The following is a 16997-nucleotide window of genomic DNA, read 5'->3' as shown; positions in this document are numbered from 1 at the left end:
GAGAAGAGGAGCACAGGGCTGGAAAAGAAGACTAAAGTGCTCAGCAGAGTGTTTCAGACGGGATCTCACCTTTTGCAGGCCCCAGGTTTCAGAGCTCTGAGGACATGTGCTGATTTTGCGGGGAGAAGCCTGGCCCCGGGGGTGAGGAGATGTAGAAAGTTCACAGGAGATGCTTTGCCCCCCAGCAGCACTGGGAGCAGGAGCAGGAATTAATGGTGCAAAGCTCCTTATCTGATGGGATATTTCCATTTAATGAGGCAGCACAGTGGGTGGGGGGAGCTCCCAGACACATCCATCCAAGACCAGGGCAGGACCCAGGGGGGATTCGTTGGGATTTGAGGCCCATCTGTGGTGTGAAGTGGCCAAAACTGCTGGAATTGTTGAATCTGCCCTTCTGCTTATGGGTGACATCCTCAGAAGGTGCAAATGCCCACAACTGGACTGACTCCTCGCTGATTTACACCAACCAAGGTCAAAACAGCACAGAATATCCCACAGCTCCTTTCAGCACGCGAATAACACGTTGGGCTGGGTTGATTCCCCCCCACCTAGGCAGTGATTCCTAGATGACTTGTGCTCCCTTGTTTCCTCAAGGCTGTTATAAATCCTGCCCTGAATTATTTAACCCCCATTCACTCCCCCTTTCCTCCATTGTCTTCTCTCTTTTGTTCCCCTTGCCTCGGTGTGTTTATCTCCCACTCTGTCATTCCAGTCACTTCATTTCTCCCTTTACCCTCATGCATCTTTCATAGTTTACCCTCTTTTGCTCTGGCAAGGGGGCAGGTTTTCCTATCTGGTGGCAGTCAGTTTTTGTGACATATCTGGGTTACTGTCAGGATTCCTTCCCCGTGTAAAATGTCTTTCATTTTTTATGACTCTGCTTTAATAATTTATCCCCCATCAAAGATGCATCATGAAATCACCGTCCTGAAATGGCTTTTCCGTGTTGAGGTAATGGAACAGGGATGGGCTGGAAGGTGTAATTCCCATCTGGTCTTTTGGTGCAAGATAAGCCACGAGTTTCAGGGGAAGGAGAAAGCTGAGAAGACCCTGCTGTTTGGGGTCTGGGTTAAAAGAGAAAGGAATGGACCCACATTTACTTCGCCCTGCAGTGGAAAAAATCGAGTGCCTAAAAAGAAAAAGCAAAACTCCCCCATCCTGCCCAGTCTGTAGCAGGAGGTGTGTCTGTGTTTGCTTCGTGTTTTTGGAACAGTTGCATAAGGAGGAAAATGTGATATGTGGGCAACCCTGCTTGTGGTTCAGCTTTCCAGTGACACAGAAACCAAACCAGGTCAGTGGGTTTGCAGGAATAGGGAGATCCTGCAATCCCACCCACGCTGATATGTGCTCAGGTGATTCCTGTCTGAGCAGGCTCTGGAGCCAAGGCTTTTCCACCTTTCCCAGAACAGAGCTCGGAGTTAATCCTCCTCGTCCAACAGGGCATCATCTTGATCTAATATCCCAGGACATGGGGAATTCACCCCTTCCCTCTCAAAGCTCTTCTCCCTTGGCACTTAAATATTCATTGCTTTGTTATGCCTGATAATAAACAGCCCCACTGAAGCTTTAGGAGCTTCTCTTGATGGCAATGGTTTCCTTTTCTGCAGGATTTCATAAGCCTCTCTGCCCCAGAAGGTGGCACTTATTGCCTGCTCTCAGTTCCCCCAAGGCCTATTCAGACCCTTCTTCCCTATCTTCTCCCCAGTCATGATGCATTTGTCTTTGCAGCATCCAGCTTCTCTCATCCATTGTCTCTCCTCCTCTGCCACTGTGCAAAATAGAGGATACAGGATTTCCTTTTTGCCCTTGTTTTAGTGTTTTTTAGTGTGCTTTTTGCCTTCATTTTAGTGCTTTTAATTGTGGACACCAAACAGAGAAGGTTTGGGTTGTAGGCAGCCCTCTCTGTGCTACAAACCAAGATATTTAGGATATCTCACTGGCTCCTGCTGAACAGCTCCTAGGTATCCATGTCTTTTTAGGCTGAATCTTCCCTCTTTGTTCATCTTGTCTATCTTGTTCCTCTGTGTGGAGAAAAGACACATCTTGAACAGTTCATTGCCAAGCCAGGGAGGAAAAAAGGCAACTTGTTTGAATCCAGACGGGTAAATGTAGCATTATTAATGTGCTTAAAAATATATGAGTCACAACTTTTAACTCTGAGCCTTTGGTCACCCGGTAAGACGTGGTTTGGATTTCATTTTAGTGCTGATGTGGAGCAAGCCAAGAGGTCATCTGTGCAGGAGGAACTCCCTTTTTGGAAGAGCTGATGAGCTCCTGAGCTGTTTTTGGCAGGCAGATCTGGCCAGCACGGGGGGATGTTTCAGAAACACCAGGTGACTGATCGCTTTGGAAAAACCATCCTGCCACATCTAATCATGACAAGCAAACACAGGCTGAGGGGGGACCAGCTGGTGCCATCTCCAGTGCTCACAAGGAGCTCTGTGAACAGTGCACTTGGAAATGAACCTTTGCCTCAGGCAGGGTTTTAAACAGGCCCTGCTCATGCCACAAATTATGTATCCATTTGGAATTATGAAATGGTTATTATAATACTCTGGATGTATTCCTCCACAGCCATCCTTTTGTTTTAATTGAGCATCCCTGCTGATGTACTGAAAGGGAAAAGGAGAAGTTTCAGGGCATTTATTTAACCATACAGCTTTATTTCAAGTACCAACCACAACAGCATTCAGGCTAACAGGATTGCCATAGGGTGGAAATGATTATCAATATAAAATCACAAAGGATTCTGAAAAAAGTTACTGATCAACTGGTTGATCATCCACTACTTGTGAACATGTCATTCATTGATACAACAGGCTGGTCTCAGCTGGGATAGAAGTTCCCAGGACACCCAGCTGGGTGCCTCCTACAGGACCTCTCTGTCCCCAAAGACTTCTACAGCTAATCAGTTATATTCACTGGAAAATGACACCTCTATTTACAGATAGAATGGAATATTTACAAATAGTCAGGAACAACCACAACAGTTCTTATACTGGAGGAAGTCTTCAAAATACTATTTGTGTGTTTACCTTCCTCTCACCCAATAGAAACACAGGTGTAGAAAAACGTGCTTTCATGAATGTTGATTTTAGAAATAGACACGGAATTACCAAATATTGATTTTAGAAATAGAGTTACCACTGTTACATGTAAGTGCTGGTCCAGAGGGAGCTCTCACACATACAAAAAGCAAAGCAGTGTTTTGGTGGCAGAGACCTTGTGGAGAAGCTGCTCTTGGTGTGGTGTTTCAAGTTTGCACCACAACAACCCATTCCAACAGTTGCAAACATCCCCCAGCTCGAGGATGAGTGTGCCTCTCCATTCAGCTCTCCTGGATTCCCCTTCTGGAAGTGACTCCATGTGCACAGAGCAGCAGCCCAGAGTGAACAAGTCCTTGGATGGGGGTTTCCCACTTGATCTTTTCAAATACTTGAGCAACTCTCCGATCAATCTTTCCTCTCTCTCCCAAGTTCAGTTCAGTCCTCGAATCACCCTGAAATGTTCCCAAAGCAGCAGCAGCAGATGGGCTGTTCCCCTTGGACACCTGCCCTGGCTGTGATCCCTGCACTCCTAAGGAGGGACCCCAAACCCCTGCGCACCTTAGGGGGGACCCCAGCCCCCTGCACCACCTGGGACAGACCCCAACACCCTGCTCACCTTATGGGGGTCCCCAAACCCCCCTGTGTGCCCCTCACACTGCCCAGGCTGTGCTCCCACACTGACCCACTCCAGCTGTTTGACCAGCCCTGCAAAAACGCTGCCCCAACAGAGAAATTCCAGAAACGAGCACCCTGTCGGATTAGATGGAATGTGCTCCAGGAATGTTAACCCTGATCCTTGGCTCCTGCCTGCTCCACAGATGCCGGGGGAGCACAGCGGGTGCAGGGTGTCTGGAGAAGGGAGGCTCCGAAGGAGTGTCCCAGGGTCCCCTGTGGGTGCCCCAAATGTTGAGGGCACTGCCCTGGGCGGCCCCAGGAGCCCCTCTGGAGCCACACTGGCCCCACCGGAGCTGGGCCCGAGGCCCCTGGGCAGCCCCCACCCACAGTGAGAGCAGGGCCCCTCCCCAGCCCACCCCAGGGTTCCACAGCACAGGCTCAGAGCTCGGCATCCTTCAGACACTTTTATCTTGGAACAACAAAACTGGTGCTCCAGGGCTGGGAGGGATGCAGAGGCTTCTGAGAGAGATCGGGACTCTGGCAGCTCTGCGGTCTGATGGGGGCTTGGAGGGCTCCGAGGGCTTGGGAGGGCTGTGGGGCCTTAGGGGGGCTGTGGGGTCTATGAGTCCTATGGGGCCTTAGGGGGGCTCTGAGGGCTATGGGGGCTTTGAGAGCTATGGGGACTGTAGGGCCTATGGGGCCTACGGGGGTCTATGAGGCCTATGGGGCCTATAGGGGTATGGGGGTCAATGAGGCCTATGGGGGTCTATGGGGCCTATGGAGGTATGGGGTCTGTGGCGCCTATGGGGGTCTATGGGGCATATGGGGTCTATGGGTGTCTATGGGGCCTATGGGGGTCTATGGGGGCTATGGGGGTATGGAGCCTATGGGGGTATGGGGCCTATGGGGTTCTATGGGGCCTATGGGAGCTGTGCTGGGCCTTGGGATGCAGTGGAGGGACTGGGCTGAGGGATCTCGTCTTCAGCTGGTGACATTCCCTCACTCATCCTCATGCCCCGAGCTGCTGCGAAAGAACAGCAAGGAAGTAATCACTAAGGAAACAGCATCCAAGGAAAGGCCCGGCCCAGCCTGCATAGAACCAGGGCTGCAGAACAAGGGCAGGTATCTCTGCCATCCCACTCACTTCTCCCGCGCTGCTTCAGCTTCCACATTGTCCTGTCTCTGCCTGTGCCAGTCGTACAGCCGGATCGCCCGAGCGTCCTGCTCCATGAGGAACATGACCTTCTCCTCAAACTGCTGGAATTCACCGGTGCCCTGTGCGGGACCACTAGCGCTGGGAACCTTCTGGAGAGCTGAGGGACGGCAGGCAGAAGGGCAGCCCTGGCGCACGTTCCTTGCCCGCTCTTCGCCCTCTCCACCAAATGCACAGCTGAGCATGTCCCCGAGCTCTCCGCATCGCAGCTTCTCAAAGAATCTGGCAAAAAATAAATCGGGAAAATAACCAGCTTTGGCCAGGGGGAGGGCTGCACAGGTGTCCCAGAGGGAAGGGGTGGCACTGGCTGCTGTGGCTGGCAATGAGCCCTCGATGGGAAAGGCATGTGCAGAAGACAGGAATGGGGCAGGCAGAAATAGGGCAGAGCCATCACCTGAGGAGAGTTTTGCTGGGAATTGGAACCCAGAGCTATTTCCTCGTGGTCACAGGGATGTGGGACCACCCCAGAAGCCCGAGACCTACCCCTCAGCACCGGGCTGGAGCAGGGCTGGGTGGGATGGGATCCTATGGCCGTGCCCATTGCTCCTGCTCTGGGGTCCCTTTCCTGGGTCTCTCCCAAAGCAAAGTGTGTTAAACACAGACTGGTGGGTGTCTGGTGCCAGGGCGGCCAGGGGGCTCGGGGAGGAGCTGCTGCTCAGAGTGGAGATGGTTCTTGGCACAGCAGGGGCACGGGGGAGGGAGCAGGTACCTGCTCAGAGGGGATTTCACAGTGTCCTGCCAAACATCCTCAGGACGTTCCCCGCAGTGAGTCTGGGGAAGAAGAGACACTTGGAACATCACAGTTGGCTTGTGTTTCTCTGCAGAGCAAGGGAGGCCAAAAGATTCTTCCTCCCACCCACCCTGCTCTATACATGTGCAAGTCTGTGAAAACAGCCACATTTTTAGAGAGCCCTCCCCTCCCCGTTTCCTGCTTTTCCCTGCCTCTGGAATGACCTGAGTTCCCAGAGCTCTCCCGTTAGCACTGCTGCAAGGCTGAAGGCAGGAGAGCAAAGCAGAGCCGTGCACAGTCAGCACAGAGGGCAGGACAAACCCCCTCCAAGCAGGCTGAACCCTTCTGAGCTGGGGGATGTGGAGCTGCCACAAGGTCCAGGGGTGCACAAACATCTCTGGTGCTCTCCAGCACAAGCCCAGGCATCCACATCCCCCTGGGGCTCAGCTGGGCACCACAGCCACCAGGCCTGACTGACAGCTGGCAAGGGAGGTTCTGGCTTACCTGGACTAAATATAACATGATCATGATGAGGACGAAGATGATGGCGAAGATCATGATGATAACAAACACCAGTAGCCTGGTGACCATGGAGTGGGCGAGCCCTGCATTGTGCTGGGAGAGAAGGAGAGCAAATCAGGACGGGGAGAGAGGCTCGCTCCTTCCGCTGCCCCTTGCCCAGAGGGGCACACGCAGCAGTGCCCAGGAGCTCTCCTACCTTTCCTGTGGACTCCTTGCCCATCTCCAAGGCCAGGTGCAGACACTGCCGTGCGAGAGCCTGGACTCCCTGGCTGTCCTGCCTGGGGCTGAGCCTCTTTGCCAGCAGCCCAGCCCTGGAGACCATCCTGGCACAGAGCAGCTGCAGGTCGAGCTGGCTGCACTCTGCGCTCAGGGCTTCTGTCACGCGGGCGATGAACGTCCGCAGGGCCTCGTCCGACACCCCCGAGTGCAGGGGATGCTCAACCCTGGCCTCTGGGAGCTCTGCTGGAGCTGGAGCATGGCCGGGGCTCTGGGAACCTCCTGCCTCCTTGGCAAGCCTGGATGTTGCCTCTGCTCGCTTCCCGGATTCCCCGAGAGAGGAACGCTCTTCTTCAGCACTGTCCTCAGGGTGGCTCTTGAGCCACAGGTCCAAGAAATTCTCCGGCTTTCTGTCTAGACCTTCGCTTTCGCTTGGCGTGGGCTCTTCCTCTCCCTGCACATCACCAGACACCTCATAGAAAAGGGGGTTGTGTGGCAGCTGATAGCCGGTGTCCCTCTGCCTGCGCTGGTACAGCCGGACAGAGCTCCTCCAGGGAGCTGCTGCTTCCTTTGCACTGGGATGTCCAAAGGCAGCGTCGTAATCCGGGGGGTTTGACCCGCCAGCTACGTCCCAGGGGCTTAAGATTTGCCAGTTCAAGCCTGACTTGAGCTGCTTTTGCTCCCAGCCTGTGGTTTGCTTTCCCTCCACTGCTGGGAACTTCTGCACGTTGCGTCTGGCAGGCGCTGGCTGCTGTGGGACGATGTTTGCCACAGCCAGGGTGCTTTGAGCATCAGGCTGCTGGCTCTGGAGCTCAGCCACCAGTTGCTCTGCCAGAAAATCGGGTTTGCTGTCCACGTCTCCGGTCCAGCCCCTGTTCTGAACGTTGTGCAGCTTCACCAGCAGCTCGTCGATGGCTTTCTTTCCCTGGCTGGAGAGGTGCTGGGAGGAGTACGAGTCTGCTCGGGAATCTCCCTGGCTGCTGAGGTCAGCCTTGGTGCTGGCCTGCTTCCGAGCAACTGCAAACGTTACGGATCCATGGTGTGCCGGGGGAATGTCCTTGGGTTTGACATACAGCACCGAGCTGCTTCTGAGTTGTCCAGGCTGTGCTGCTCCCATTATTTCTGTCCGTGCCTGGGCCGGAGAACCTGTGGGAGAACATCAGGAGAGCAGATCAGTGACTCAATGTCCCGAGCAGCTTTCTGCCAAAGCACAGGGGCACAGGTTGCCCCAGGCAGCAGGCACACAGGGGGAGCACAGTCTGAGGCCTCCCAGGTCTCACCTGAGCTGCCTGCAGTGGCCTTTAGGCTCATTGAAAGGCCTCACAGGGCTGAAGCTCCTCTAGAGAGGCCAACCAGTTTTAGTGTCCCTGGGACTGGCCAGGAGCTGCGAGGCTGGACCGATGCCATGGAGGTGGCCAAGGCCCCCCCAGAAGGGGGAAGGTTTGAGGGGCAATCCCCATGGTCAGGACACCTACCACACCGGGCAGTGCTGCTGCCACACAGGTTCTCACAGAGGAACTGGATGGTCCTGCACGGGGTCTCGATGGTGCCATGTTCCTTGCAGAGGCAGCAGGACACGGCATGGGGCACTTTGCTAAAGACAAGAGGTTATTATTGGAAAACCTGGCATCCCAATCCATGAGTCCCAGTCCAAGCTGGCACTCAGTCCCACCTACTCACAGTGTCTCCAGGTGGGACGTTGTCTGCAGGAGCAGGAGTAGCGTCTGTGCAGACACTTGCGTTGCACTCAGGTCCCTGCAAGGATTGGAAGGACCATGTTAAATTCTCAGGTGACATTGCCAGAACTCTGCTCTGAGAACAAGCCCGGGTCCCTGATGATGCTGGTGGTGTTGGCAGAGGGATCCACTTCTTCCCAATCAAATAGAAAGGATTCAAAAGCCCACCATTTCCCTGTTTGACCCGCTCCTCCCCATGGGCTCTGAATCAGCAGGGGATCCTGCAGGTCTCGTGGGACCCCGCCAGCCATTCCAAGGCTCTAGACCTGCTCAGTCTTTAGTCCTTTCAAGCTTGTATCCCAACTCCTTGGGTCTTTGCAGCTGGGGACACACCAGAGCTGCTTGGCCTTTGCCTTGCTCTGCTGCTGCTGGGGATGTTTTGGCCTCCAGCAGAAAAAGGCTGGGAGAACAGGGAGATTTGCTGCTGGATCTCTGCTGTCTGAGAACAGGGCACTGCAGAGAGACAAAGTTCTGCACCAGTCTGGTCCAAACGAGTCAGTACTTACAGATAGTTGACCGAAGGCAGCTTGAAGAACGCTGTGTCAGCAATAAGGGTCAGGGGGTTATGGCTTAGGATCCTGGAAGAACAGCAGAGGGCTGTGAGGGGGGATGGGAAGGACATGAGCTGTGGGGGGCAAAGCTGCTCTGCCCTTCTGCCCCTGCAGGATCTGCTCCCATCTGCCTTCAGACCTTGTCCCACTTACAGCTCCCGCAGAAACTGCATCCCATGCCAGGCCTCGAAAGCACCACTGGGAATCAGGGTGAGCTGATTCCCAGACAGGTTTCTGGGGACAGAGATCACGGAAATGAATCCTTTCCCTTTGTCTTGTAGCAGGGGAAAGTGTCACTGTTCTAGGAAATGTTCCTGTTGTTTTTAACACAGAAAGGTTCATCCATGCAAGAAGCCTTCATTCAACACACTAGGAGGAAACTTTTATAACTCACAGATGTTCCAGAAAAGGCAGTGGCTCAAAGGCACGTTCCTCAATGGACTTGATGTTATTGCCAGATAAATCCCTGTTACAATGAGAACACAAAACATTAATTCCATTTGCACTGTCGTCTTTCCTTTCCTTTGGCACTGGCAGCATCTGTGTTCCCCAGCTCTGACCTGACCTGAGCTTGCAAGGCTGTGGGACCTGGGATGAGCCTCCTGCCCCAGGAGGGATAAAGCCCCCTTAGCTGGGCTGGGCTGAGCAGCAGGGGCCCAAGGGAGGGGGAGGCAGCAGCCCACCGTGCTTACAGGTGCTTCAGCAGGAACAGCCCTTCCAGGGAACGGCTCTTCACTGCCTGCAGCTCGTTGTCCTTGAGGATTCTGGGAGGACACAAACAGACTTGGTTATACCAGCTGCTAGCCAAGGGGAACTGGAGTTGTCATGGAAAGGTGTCCTACAGCAGTTATGCTGGAACATGGCTTTGGGGCACTGCAGGGATCGTCCCCACTCACGGCTGCAGCAGGCACCTGCTCCTGGCCAGGGGAAGCTGAGTGTAGCCTGATCCCTGGGCAAACAGCCACAGCGACTATCCCGTGGGATGGGACACAGCTCATGGCATTTCTTGCCATCCTAGGAAGCCCTGGGCATTCACAGCCCTCCTTGCTGAGCAGCCCAGCTCAGAATTCCCATGGGAATGGGTTGTGTGGGTGCTCAAACACCGGACAAAAGGATGGGAAAGACAAGAATTCCTGACGTTTGAGATGCTGGATGGTACTCACAAGGTCTCAGTCCACTGGTATTCCTTCCATGTTTGCGGTCCCAAGGTCGAAATAGAGTTGTCAGTGAAATCCCTGCAAAGAAACAACTGACACCGTCAGCCCTCTGGAAAACCCTTTTCCCTGGAAATTCAGCTGATGAGGTAGAAGTGGCCTTTGCCTGGAAATGCCACAGCGTGGCCAACTGGGCTTCCCCCCTGGGGCTGCAGCATTAGCCCCCCAGAGCCAGCCAGTCTGTGCTGCCACATCCCTGCCAGGCTGCCAGGAGGGTTCCCAGCCATGCCAGGCTGTCAGGAGGGTTCCCAGCCATGCCAGACTGTTGGGAAGGATCCCAGTTGTGCCAGGATGTCGGGAGGGTTCCCAACCAGGCTGCCAGGAGGGTTCCCAGCCATGCCAGGCTCTCAGGAGGGTTCCCAGCCATGCCAGGCTCTCAGGAGGATTCCCAGCTATGCCAGGCTCTCAGGAGGGTTCCCAGCCGTGCCAGGTTCTCAGGAGGGTTCCCAGCCGTGCCAGGCTGTTGGGAGGGTTCCCAGCTATGCCGGGCTGTCAGGAGGGTTCCCAGCCGTGCCAGGCTATTGGGAGGGTTCCCAGCCGTGCCAGGCTATTGGGAGGGTTCCCAGCCATGCCAGGCTATTGGGAGGGTTCCCAGCCATGCCAGGCTGTCGGGAGGGTTCCTGGCCATGCCAGGCCGAGCAGGGCTCTGTGGTCAGTGGGCACTCACAGCATGTCCAGGGGCCACGTGCTGGTGGCCGGGGGCACGGTGGCCAGCCCGGCGTGGCGACAGTCCAGCAGCCCCTGCCGTGGGGAGCTGCAGGAGTGTCCAAAGGGCTTCCCAGCCTGAGCCGGGCACGGAGCCACTGCCAGCAGCAATGCCAGCAGGAGCAGGGAGCACATGGAGCATGTGAGAAGTGCCATGGTGAACCATGACGGCCTGGGGGCACTGGGCAAGCACGGCCGGGGCGCTGCCAGGGCCCTGCTGTGTCACAGAGGGCTGTGTCATAGTCATGGACCCACACCACAGAACCCCACCACGGACTGGCTTGCAAGGGGCCTGAAGGATCAGCCCACCCCACCCCCTGCCAGGGCCTGGGACACCTTCCACTAGCCCACGTTGCTCCAAATCCAGCCTGGCCGGGAAAACTTCCAGGGATGGGGCAGCCACGGCTTCTCTGGAAAACCTGTGCCAGGGCCTCACCACCCTCTCAGGAAAGAATTTCTTCCCAATACCCCATCTAACCCTGCCCTCTGGCAGCAGAAAGCCATTCCCCCTTGTTCTGGCATAACCAAGTCCCTTTCCAGCTCTCATGGAGCCCTGTCAGTTACTGGAAGGGGCTGGAAGCTCTCCCCAGAGCCTGCTCCAGGCTGAACAGCCCCAGCTCAGCCTTTCCTCAGAGCAGAGCTTTCCACACCTTAGACCAGGTCTGTGGCCTCCCCTGGACTCACTCCAGCAGCTCCCTGTCCTTCCTCTCTTGGGACCCCAGAGCTGGAGGCAGGTGGGGTCTCAGCAGAGCAGAGCAGAAGGGGACAATCCCCTCCCTCAACTTGCTCCCCACACCGCTGGGCAAGTGTGAGAGTAAAATATTTTCATACATTTGTAAGGCAATTTAATACAAAAATACCACCTTCACCTGAGAACTTGCCCCAGCAGGGGATTTACTGCATCCCATGGAGGTCGGTCCATCCAAACACTCTCCCCATGTGAAACACTGCATCTTCCCACTTGGATTTCTCCAAATTCATCATCCAGCCACTGCACTTTGCTTCACCTTCGTAAGCTCAGCCAGTAGCAGCGGATTTCTCTTGCAGCAAATCCCCCCATTCTTCTCTTCTTACAACAGGCAACATTCTCACTTCAAGAGGGATCTCACATCATTCCTGTGGCTCCTCCCTGAGCTCTCTGTTTTCAATCACCCTTTTTTAACAATAAGAGGTCAAAAACACTGGGCAGGGGTTTGTTATCAAACAGGCATCTCCAACCTCATGACTTGGTGTGCTTGATGCCCCTTCCCACTGCCTGTGCTGCCTGCCAGGTTCACTCACCACACCACACTGCAAAATTTGACTTAATTTAATGAACAACCTGTTTGAAATGACAATCTTTGTTCTACATAATGACAGCGTCCCAACTACTTCTAGCTGGGGTTCGACACACGACAACACATTCTTATGAGACTTTGTAACTTTATTTTAAACAATTTGCACTTAGAGAAATGCTTTTTCCTGTGCCCGTGCAGAGCTGGGTCAGCCCCACAGCTCCTCCTGCTGCTAAGACATCTTCCATCTCAGACTTTCTCCCGTGGATCAGAGTGACCTGGAGCTGTACATGGCTCTTGCAGGGAGAGCTTGTTCCTTTGGCTGTCCTGGGAGTGCTGCTCACACCTGCTGTCCTGTCTAAACACCAATCATGCAGCTATGCTGGCTTCCAGAGAGAGCTGACCTGAGCAGGCTGACAGCAAAACACCTCCTCTCCAAAACCAGCGTGTATCTGGGGGCTTACTTTTAGGAACACAGGGTTTATTGCCCATTTCTTTCCCTGTTGGGCATTTGGAGGAAAAGCAAAAAGGGCGTTTCACGGCTCATCATCCAAACTGAGATCAGACAAAACTTCTTCTTCTTCGAGGTCAAACTGTTCCAAGGACAATTCATTGACCTGGGAAGGGAAATCAAGAGTAAATTTCTTTCTCTAGAACATACTTGCTCTTCCACACCATCGAGGGCTTTCCTGGGATTTTCACTGCCCCAGACTCCATGAAGAGCAGCCCTGGACACTGTCACGTGTCAGATCTGTCAGGCTGCACTGTCACAGCCCTGTACTCCTTGTTTTCCTGTCCTATCTACATCCCATGTGCCTTTCTGCACAAAGAGAGCCCAAAACACAGGAGATTAAAAACCTTAGCCCGCTGCACAATTCCAAGATGCAATTCCTTCCTAGGATTTAAGTGAAGGTCATTGCTGCATCCAAGGAGGCTGCTGGAGGCTGTCACAGCCAACGGGTGGAACACACAGGCCCTGTGGGAAATCTCAAATATCCACCACTTTTACCTGAACAAGCCCCTTCAGTTCCTCCTCTGTTAAGGAGTCTGTGGGCTCCTCCTGGCAGGAATTGTACTCCACGGCCACCTTCCCATTTTCTGAAACAGAATGAACAGCCAGAGACATGGTTAATTACTGCTGTGTGGAACAACAATGAACCTCCCCTGAACTTCAAAAACGGGACAATTCTGCTTCTCTCCTTGCCAGGACAGCAAAAGCAAAGGGCTGCAGTTCAGCTCCTGTTACCCCTGCCTCACATTCCCATTCAGCATGTACGTGGAGTGGCAAAAAGCCCTCCCTAACACCATTTAGACCCTTGGAATGTGGACTTCCAATGGCTTATTTATCATAAAAATATCGGTCCTCCTGTCGGATCTCCCTTTCACTCCCACAGCTCACAGGGAGGAACCTCTCTGTTAAACCACCACAGACCACAGCACAAGTTTAGTTTTGCTCCCTCCAGCCCCAAGAAAGGCTCAGGGCAAAACCCCCTATCAACAGTCACAGAAATTCTAACATCAGCCCAAACATTTCACACAACCCCGGGCCTTACCCAAGACTACGAGGAGGATCTTCTGGAAGGCCCCAGACAGAGCTTTCCCCACCGCGAGCTTCTGAGCTCTTCTCGTGGCTGTGATGAGCTCCAGGGGATCTGAACACCAACAGCAGCACGTTACTGACCTGGGTAGGGCACTGCCCACCGAGTAGGCACTGCAGCTGTGCCCAGGACACGCTCCTGAGTGGCTGTGCCGGGGAATAGATAACACCGTGGGCAAGAGGGACACAACAGGGGGCAGGAAAGGTGGGAAGCAGGGAGGGGAGAGGTTCGGGATCCCATCAACTGTGCAAAAGCAGAACTGGCCAGTGTCTGCAACAGCTGCTGGGAGAGACTTGCACTGCCCCCAAAGCCCAGCAAAGCCCACCTTGCCCATCTCCTACGGCTGCCTGGCCCACGGCAACTCCCCTGCTGCGCACCCCATGCTGGGGCAGCGTCAGCTCCAGAGCACACAGGAACTTCACAGATCCCTGCTGGGAGCTCTGTCCCAGCTCCTCATTCTCACCATCAAGGGCAGACACCTTCTGCAGCTGTTGGGAAGAGCACAGAGAATCACTTCTGATTAAAGACGAAGGGGATAGGAAGGCTTTGCCCACTAAGGCCCGTGCCTGCGAACCACACACCTCCTCTGCACAGCCAAGGCAGAAGCAGGTGGTGGAGACAGAGCAGGGGGATTTGCTGGTTTGATCCTAGTTTAAAAACACCTCCTAGTCCCCATCCTCTGGGAGTCTCAGCCATCTCTCTCTCGGCACACAAAGAGCACTGTCAGGCCCTGTGCTGATTTAACCACAGCCCCCCCTCATTTTTACTAACGGAAGCCAAGCCAGTGCTCTCACCCATCACAGCCTGCTCCCCCCAGGCTCTCAAACCCCCCCATCCACGGCCCAAAACACAGCTCTGGTAGCTGACTATTACTTGCTGAGTGGAGGACAATTCTTTTCATTCCACCAACCCCTCCAATGAAGAGGGGGATGAGGGGAAGGACGACGGACGAACACAAAGGGCCCCTCACCGTGATGATGCGACTGGACCAGCCGTTAAAGCCCAGGTAGTGGTTGGCCAACTCCTGGCACTTGTTGCTGCTGAGGGCAGGGGCTTGTTGCTGAACCCCCCTCTGCTTGGGGCAAACACAAACCTGCCCAGGAGAGAAGAACCCTGCTCAGCCAGGCCCTGCTTGTGAGGCTCCCACTCCAGCCACGCCACTGACAGCTCTGGCACAGTCACCCTCAGGTAACCTGTTCCCAGCCCTGTGTGTGCTCCTGAGCTGGATTCAATATTTCCTTGGGCTTTACTCCAGAACAGGCCCACCCTGTTATGCCAGGGGGAGGATGCTGCCATTTTCCTGCTTAAATGCTCCCCAGGAGCCAGCACTGGGGGATGGCAGCACGGTGGCAGCGCCCAGCCACAAGTTAGTAAAGGTTTTGCACCTCTGAGATCAAGTATTTCACGGAATCACAGAACTGTCAGGCTTGGAAAGGACCTCTGGAGACCACCTACTCCAAGGCAGCATCACCTGGAGCAGGTGACACAGGAAAGTGTCCAGGTGGGTTTGGAATGTCTCCAGACAGAGAGACTCCCCTCCCCCTCAGGTAGCTGTTCCTGTGCTCTGCCATCCTCCACGGAAAGAAGTTCTTCCTCATGTTGAGGTGGAACTTGTTGTGTTTTAGTTTATGGCCATTGCTCCTTGTCCTGTCCCAGGCACCACTGAACAGAGTCTGGGACCATCCTCTGGCACCACCTTGGTGACATTTGTGTGGATTGAGGAGAGACTCTCTCAGCCCTCTCCTCTCCAGACTAACCAAGGCCAGCTCCCACAGTGTCTCCTCCTCAGAGAGATGCTCCCATCCCTTAATCACCTTTGTGGCCTGTGCTGGCCCCCCCTCCACGCGCTGATGCGATTCCACCCTGCCGGGGAGCTCACAGGGCCGAGTCCTGCATGTTCCCCCCCTGGGATGTTCTCTTACCTTCAAGGGGCGTTTCTGAAACAGCCTTTGCCCGTTGCAGGCGCGCTGGGCCCTGCTGGCATCCCCAGCTGAGTAGAACTTGATGACCCCGCAGCATCCTGGCCCTGCCACGGCGGCGTTGCCACGCGCCCGCACCGAGTACAGAGGCCCGAACCTGGAGAACGTGGAGAACAGGGAGTGCTGAGGGAAAACAGAGGGGGAAAAAGGGGTTTGATACACCGGGAAGAGGTTGAACCACTGTGACAGAGAGAGGACCACTCACAGGACCTATTTCCCTGGAAAACGAGGGATGGTTTTAGCAATGCTGGAGGGCAAGAAGCTCTGCAACAAGCAGCAGGCTCGAGGTGAGGGTATCTCCACACAGCTGAGCTTGCCCTGGCTGCACCTCTGACCACGACAACCTCTCATCTCCTTCATCATCCAGCTTCTGGGCTGGGAGGAGAGCGAGGCCAGAGCAGGATTCCATCCTCAGCCCAGCTCTCTGCCGTCCCTCGTGTGCTTTCACCCCCCAGCAAAACGCATTGACTGAGCTCGGTCCCAACTCTCCCACCCTGCACGGGACAGCCTGGGGCAGCCGTGCTGGGCACACCCCAAAAGGGGCCCTGGGAGAGGGGCAGGGAACACAGGGGAGCTAAAAAGTTGTTAGAAAGAGAGAAAAAAAGGTAAGAAGAAAAAAAAAAAAAGGGAAGGATTTGTGATAAATAAATAATTGTGATTCGTGAAACAAACGGGTGATTACACCAAAATAAAACAAATGGATTGTAAAACTTAATTACACCCCTATAAAGAAATAAAACAGACCCCTACAAGGTCAAGAGGCCTAAAACCTCCTTACTATCCTAAGAATAAAATATAGTAGAACTTTAAATCTTTAGGCGCCTGTTCATCCAAGAATGCATGAATTATGACCGGTTGTAGAGATAACCCTTTTAGCTTTAGCTGTAAGAAAACCCATATATTAAATACTTAGCAAAAACCTGTAGAATGTATATATATATATATGATATAATTAATATGCATGAAGTAGCTAAGATAAATACTAAATGTACCCCGTAGTAGGGGTGTGCAGATTTGGGAAACTGGTCCCCACTTCTGTCACCCAGCCGGCTGCTTGCTTTTACCATATAATAAACTATTACTCAAAAACTTACAGAAACTCGCGACTTTGTTTATCACAGATTTGAAAGCACATTATTAGTACGCTGGGGGCAGGTTGGTGAAAACATCAGTGCGGACGGGGCACAACTCCAGCGGGAAAGAGGGACCCGGGCAGGGAAGAGGGAGGCCGGAGGGGGGGACCAGCCGCGGGAAGGGATCCCGGGGAAGGATCTCGCCTCACCTCCAGCCCCGGCTGCGGCTCCAGCCCCCAGACCAGCAGCGTGTGGGCACTGCCCGCGGGCACACGGAACTCCAGCACCTCCGCCATGGCCGGGACGGGACCTGCCCCTTCCTGCGCCCCGGCACAGCCCCCTCACACTGTGCTGCTCCCGAGCCCGCCCCTTCCAGTCCCAAAGCTGCTCCCACTGCCGCAGATCCGCTCCATCAGTCCCAAATCCGCCCCTTCCAGCCCCAAAGCTGCTCCCACTGCTGCAAATCCGCACCACCAGTCCCAAATCCGCCCCTTCCAGCCCCAAAGCTGCTCCCACTGCCGCAG

General features: G+C 54.4%; 2 protein-coding genes across 4 annotated transcripts; both read right to left on the bottom strand.

The window, feature by feature from the left end:
- Window positions 1-1349: 1349 nt before the first annotated feature.
- LOC113956744 lies at window positions 1350-10769 on the bottom strand. Of its 2 annotated transcripts, none has more exons than XM_027663635.1 (13): window positions 10512-10769; window positions 9794-9865; window positions 9323-9394; window positions 9025-9096; window positions 8784-8864; window positions 8586-8657; window positions 8024-8098; window positions 7819-7937; window positions 6324-7489; window positions 6110-6220; window positions 5585-5646; window positions 4807-5097; window positions 1350-2612 (listed from the first exon to the last, which is right to left on the bottom strand). In XM_027663635.1, exons 1-13 carry the CDS (start codon window positions 10703-10705, stop codon window positions 2588-2590), a joined length of 2412 nt encoding a protein of 803 aa, XP_027519436.1. In that variant the 5' UTR covers window positions 10706-10769; the 3' UTR covers window positions 1350-2587. The 2 variants fall into 2 exon arrangements, with proteins under 2 accessions (XP_027519436.1, XP_027519435.1); XM_027663634.1 differs by lacking the exon at window positions 1350-2612 and adding an exon at window positions 4521-4686.
- Window positions 10770-11898: 1129 nt separating this feature from the next.
- RDM1 (RAD52 motif containing 1) lies at window positions 11899-16778 on the bottom strand. 2 transcript variants are annotated; one of them, XM_027663636.1, is made up of 7 exons: window positions 16683-16778; window positions 15344-15523; window positions 14392-14514; window positions 13747-13909; window positions 13377-13475; window positions 12833-12921; window positions 11899-12440 (listed from the first exon to the last, which is right to left on the bottom strand). In XM_027663636.1, the coding sequence occupies exons 1-7, from the start codon at window positions 16767-16769 to the stop codon at window positions 12360-12362; spliced, it is 822 nt and encodes a 273-aa protein (XP_027519437.1). In that variant the 5' UTR covers window positions 16770-16778; the 3' UTR covers window positions 11899-12359. The 2 variants fall into 2 exon arrangements, with proteins under 2 accessions (XP_027519437.1, XP_027519438.1); XM_027663637.1 differs by lacking the exon at window positions 14392-14514 and having other exon boundaries at window positions 11900-12440.
- Window positions 16779-16997: the final 219 nt, after the last annotated feature.

This window comes from Corapipo altera, unplaced genomic scaffold (assembly GCF_003945725.1).
Source record: "Corapipo altera isolate COAL_440 unplaced genomic scaffold, ASM394572v1 165, whole genome shotgun sequence".
In the NCBI taxonomy this organism is placed as follows: Eukaryota; Metazoa; Chordata; class Aves; order Passeriformes; family Pipridae; genus Corapipo; species Corapipo altera.
Note: the sequence above shows the minus strand (reverse complement) of the source record. Positions and strands in the feature narration are given on the sequence as shown.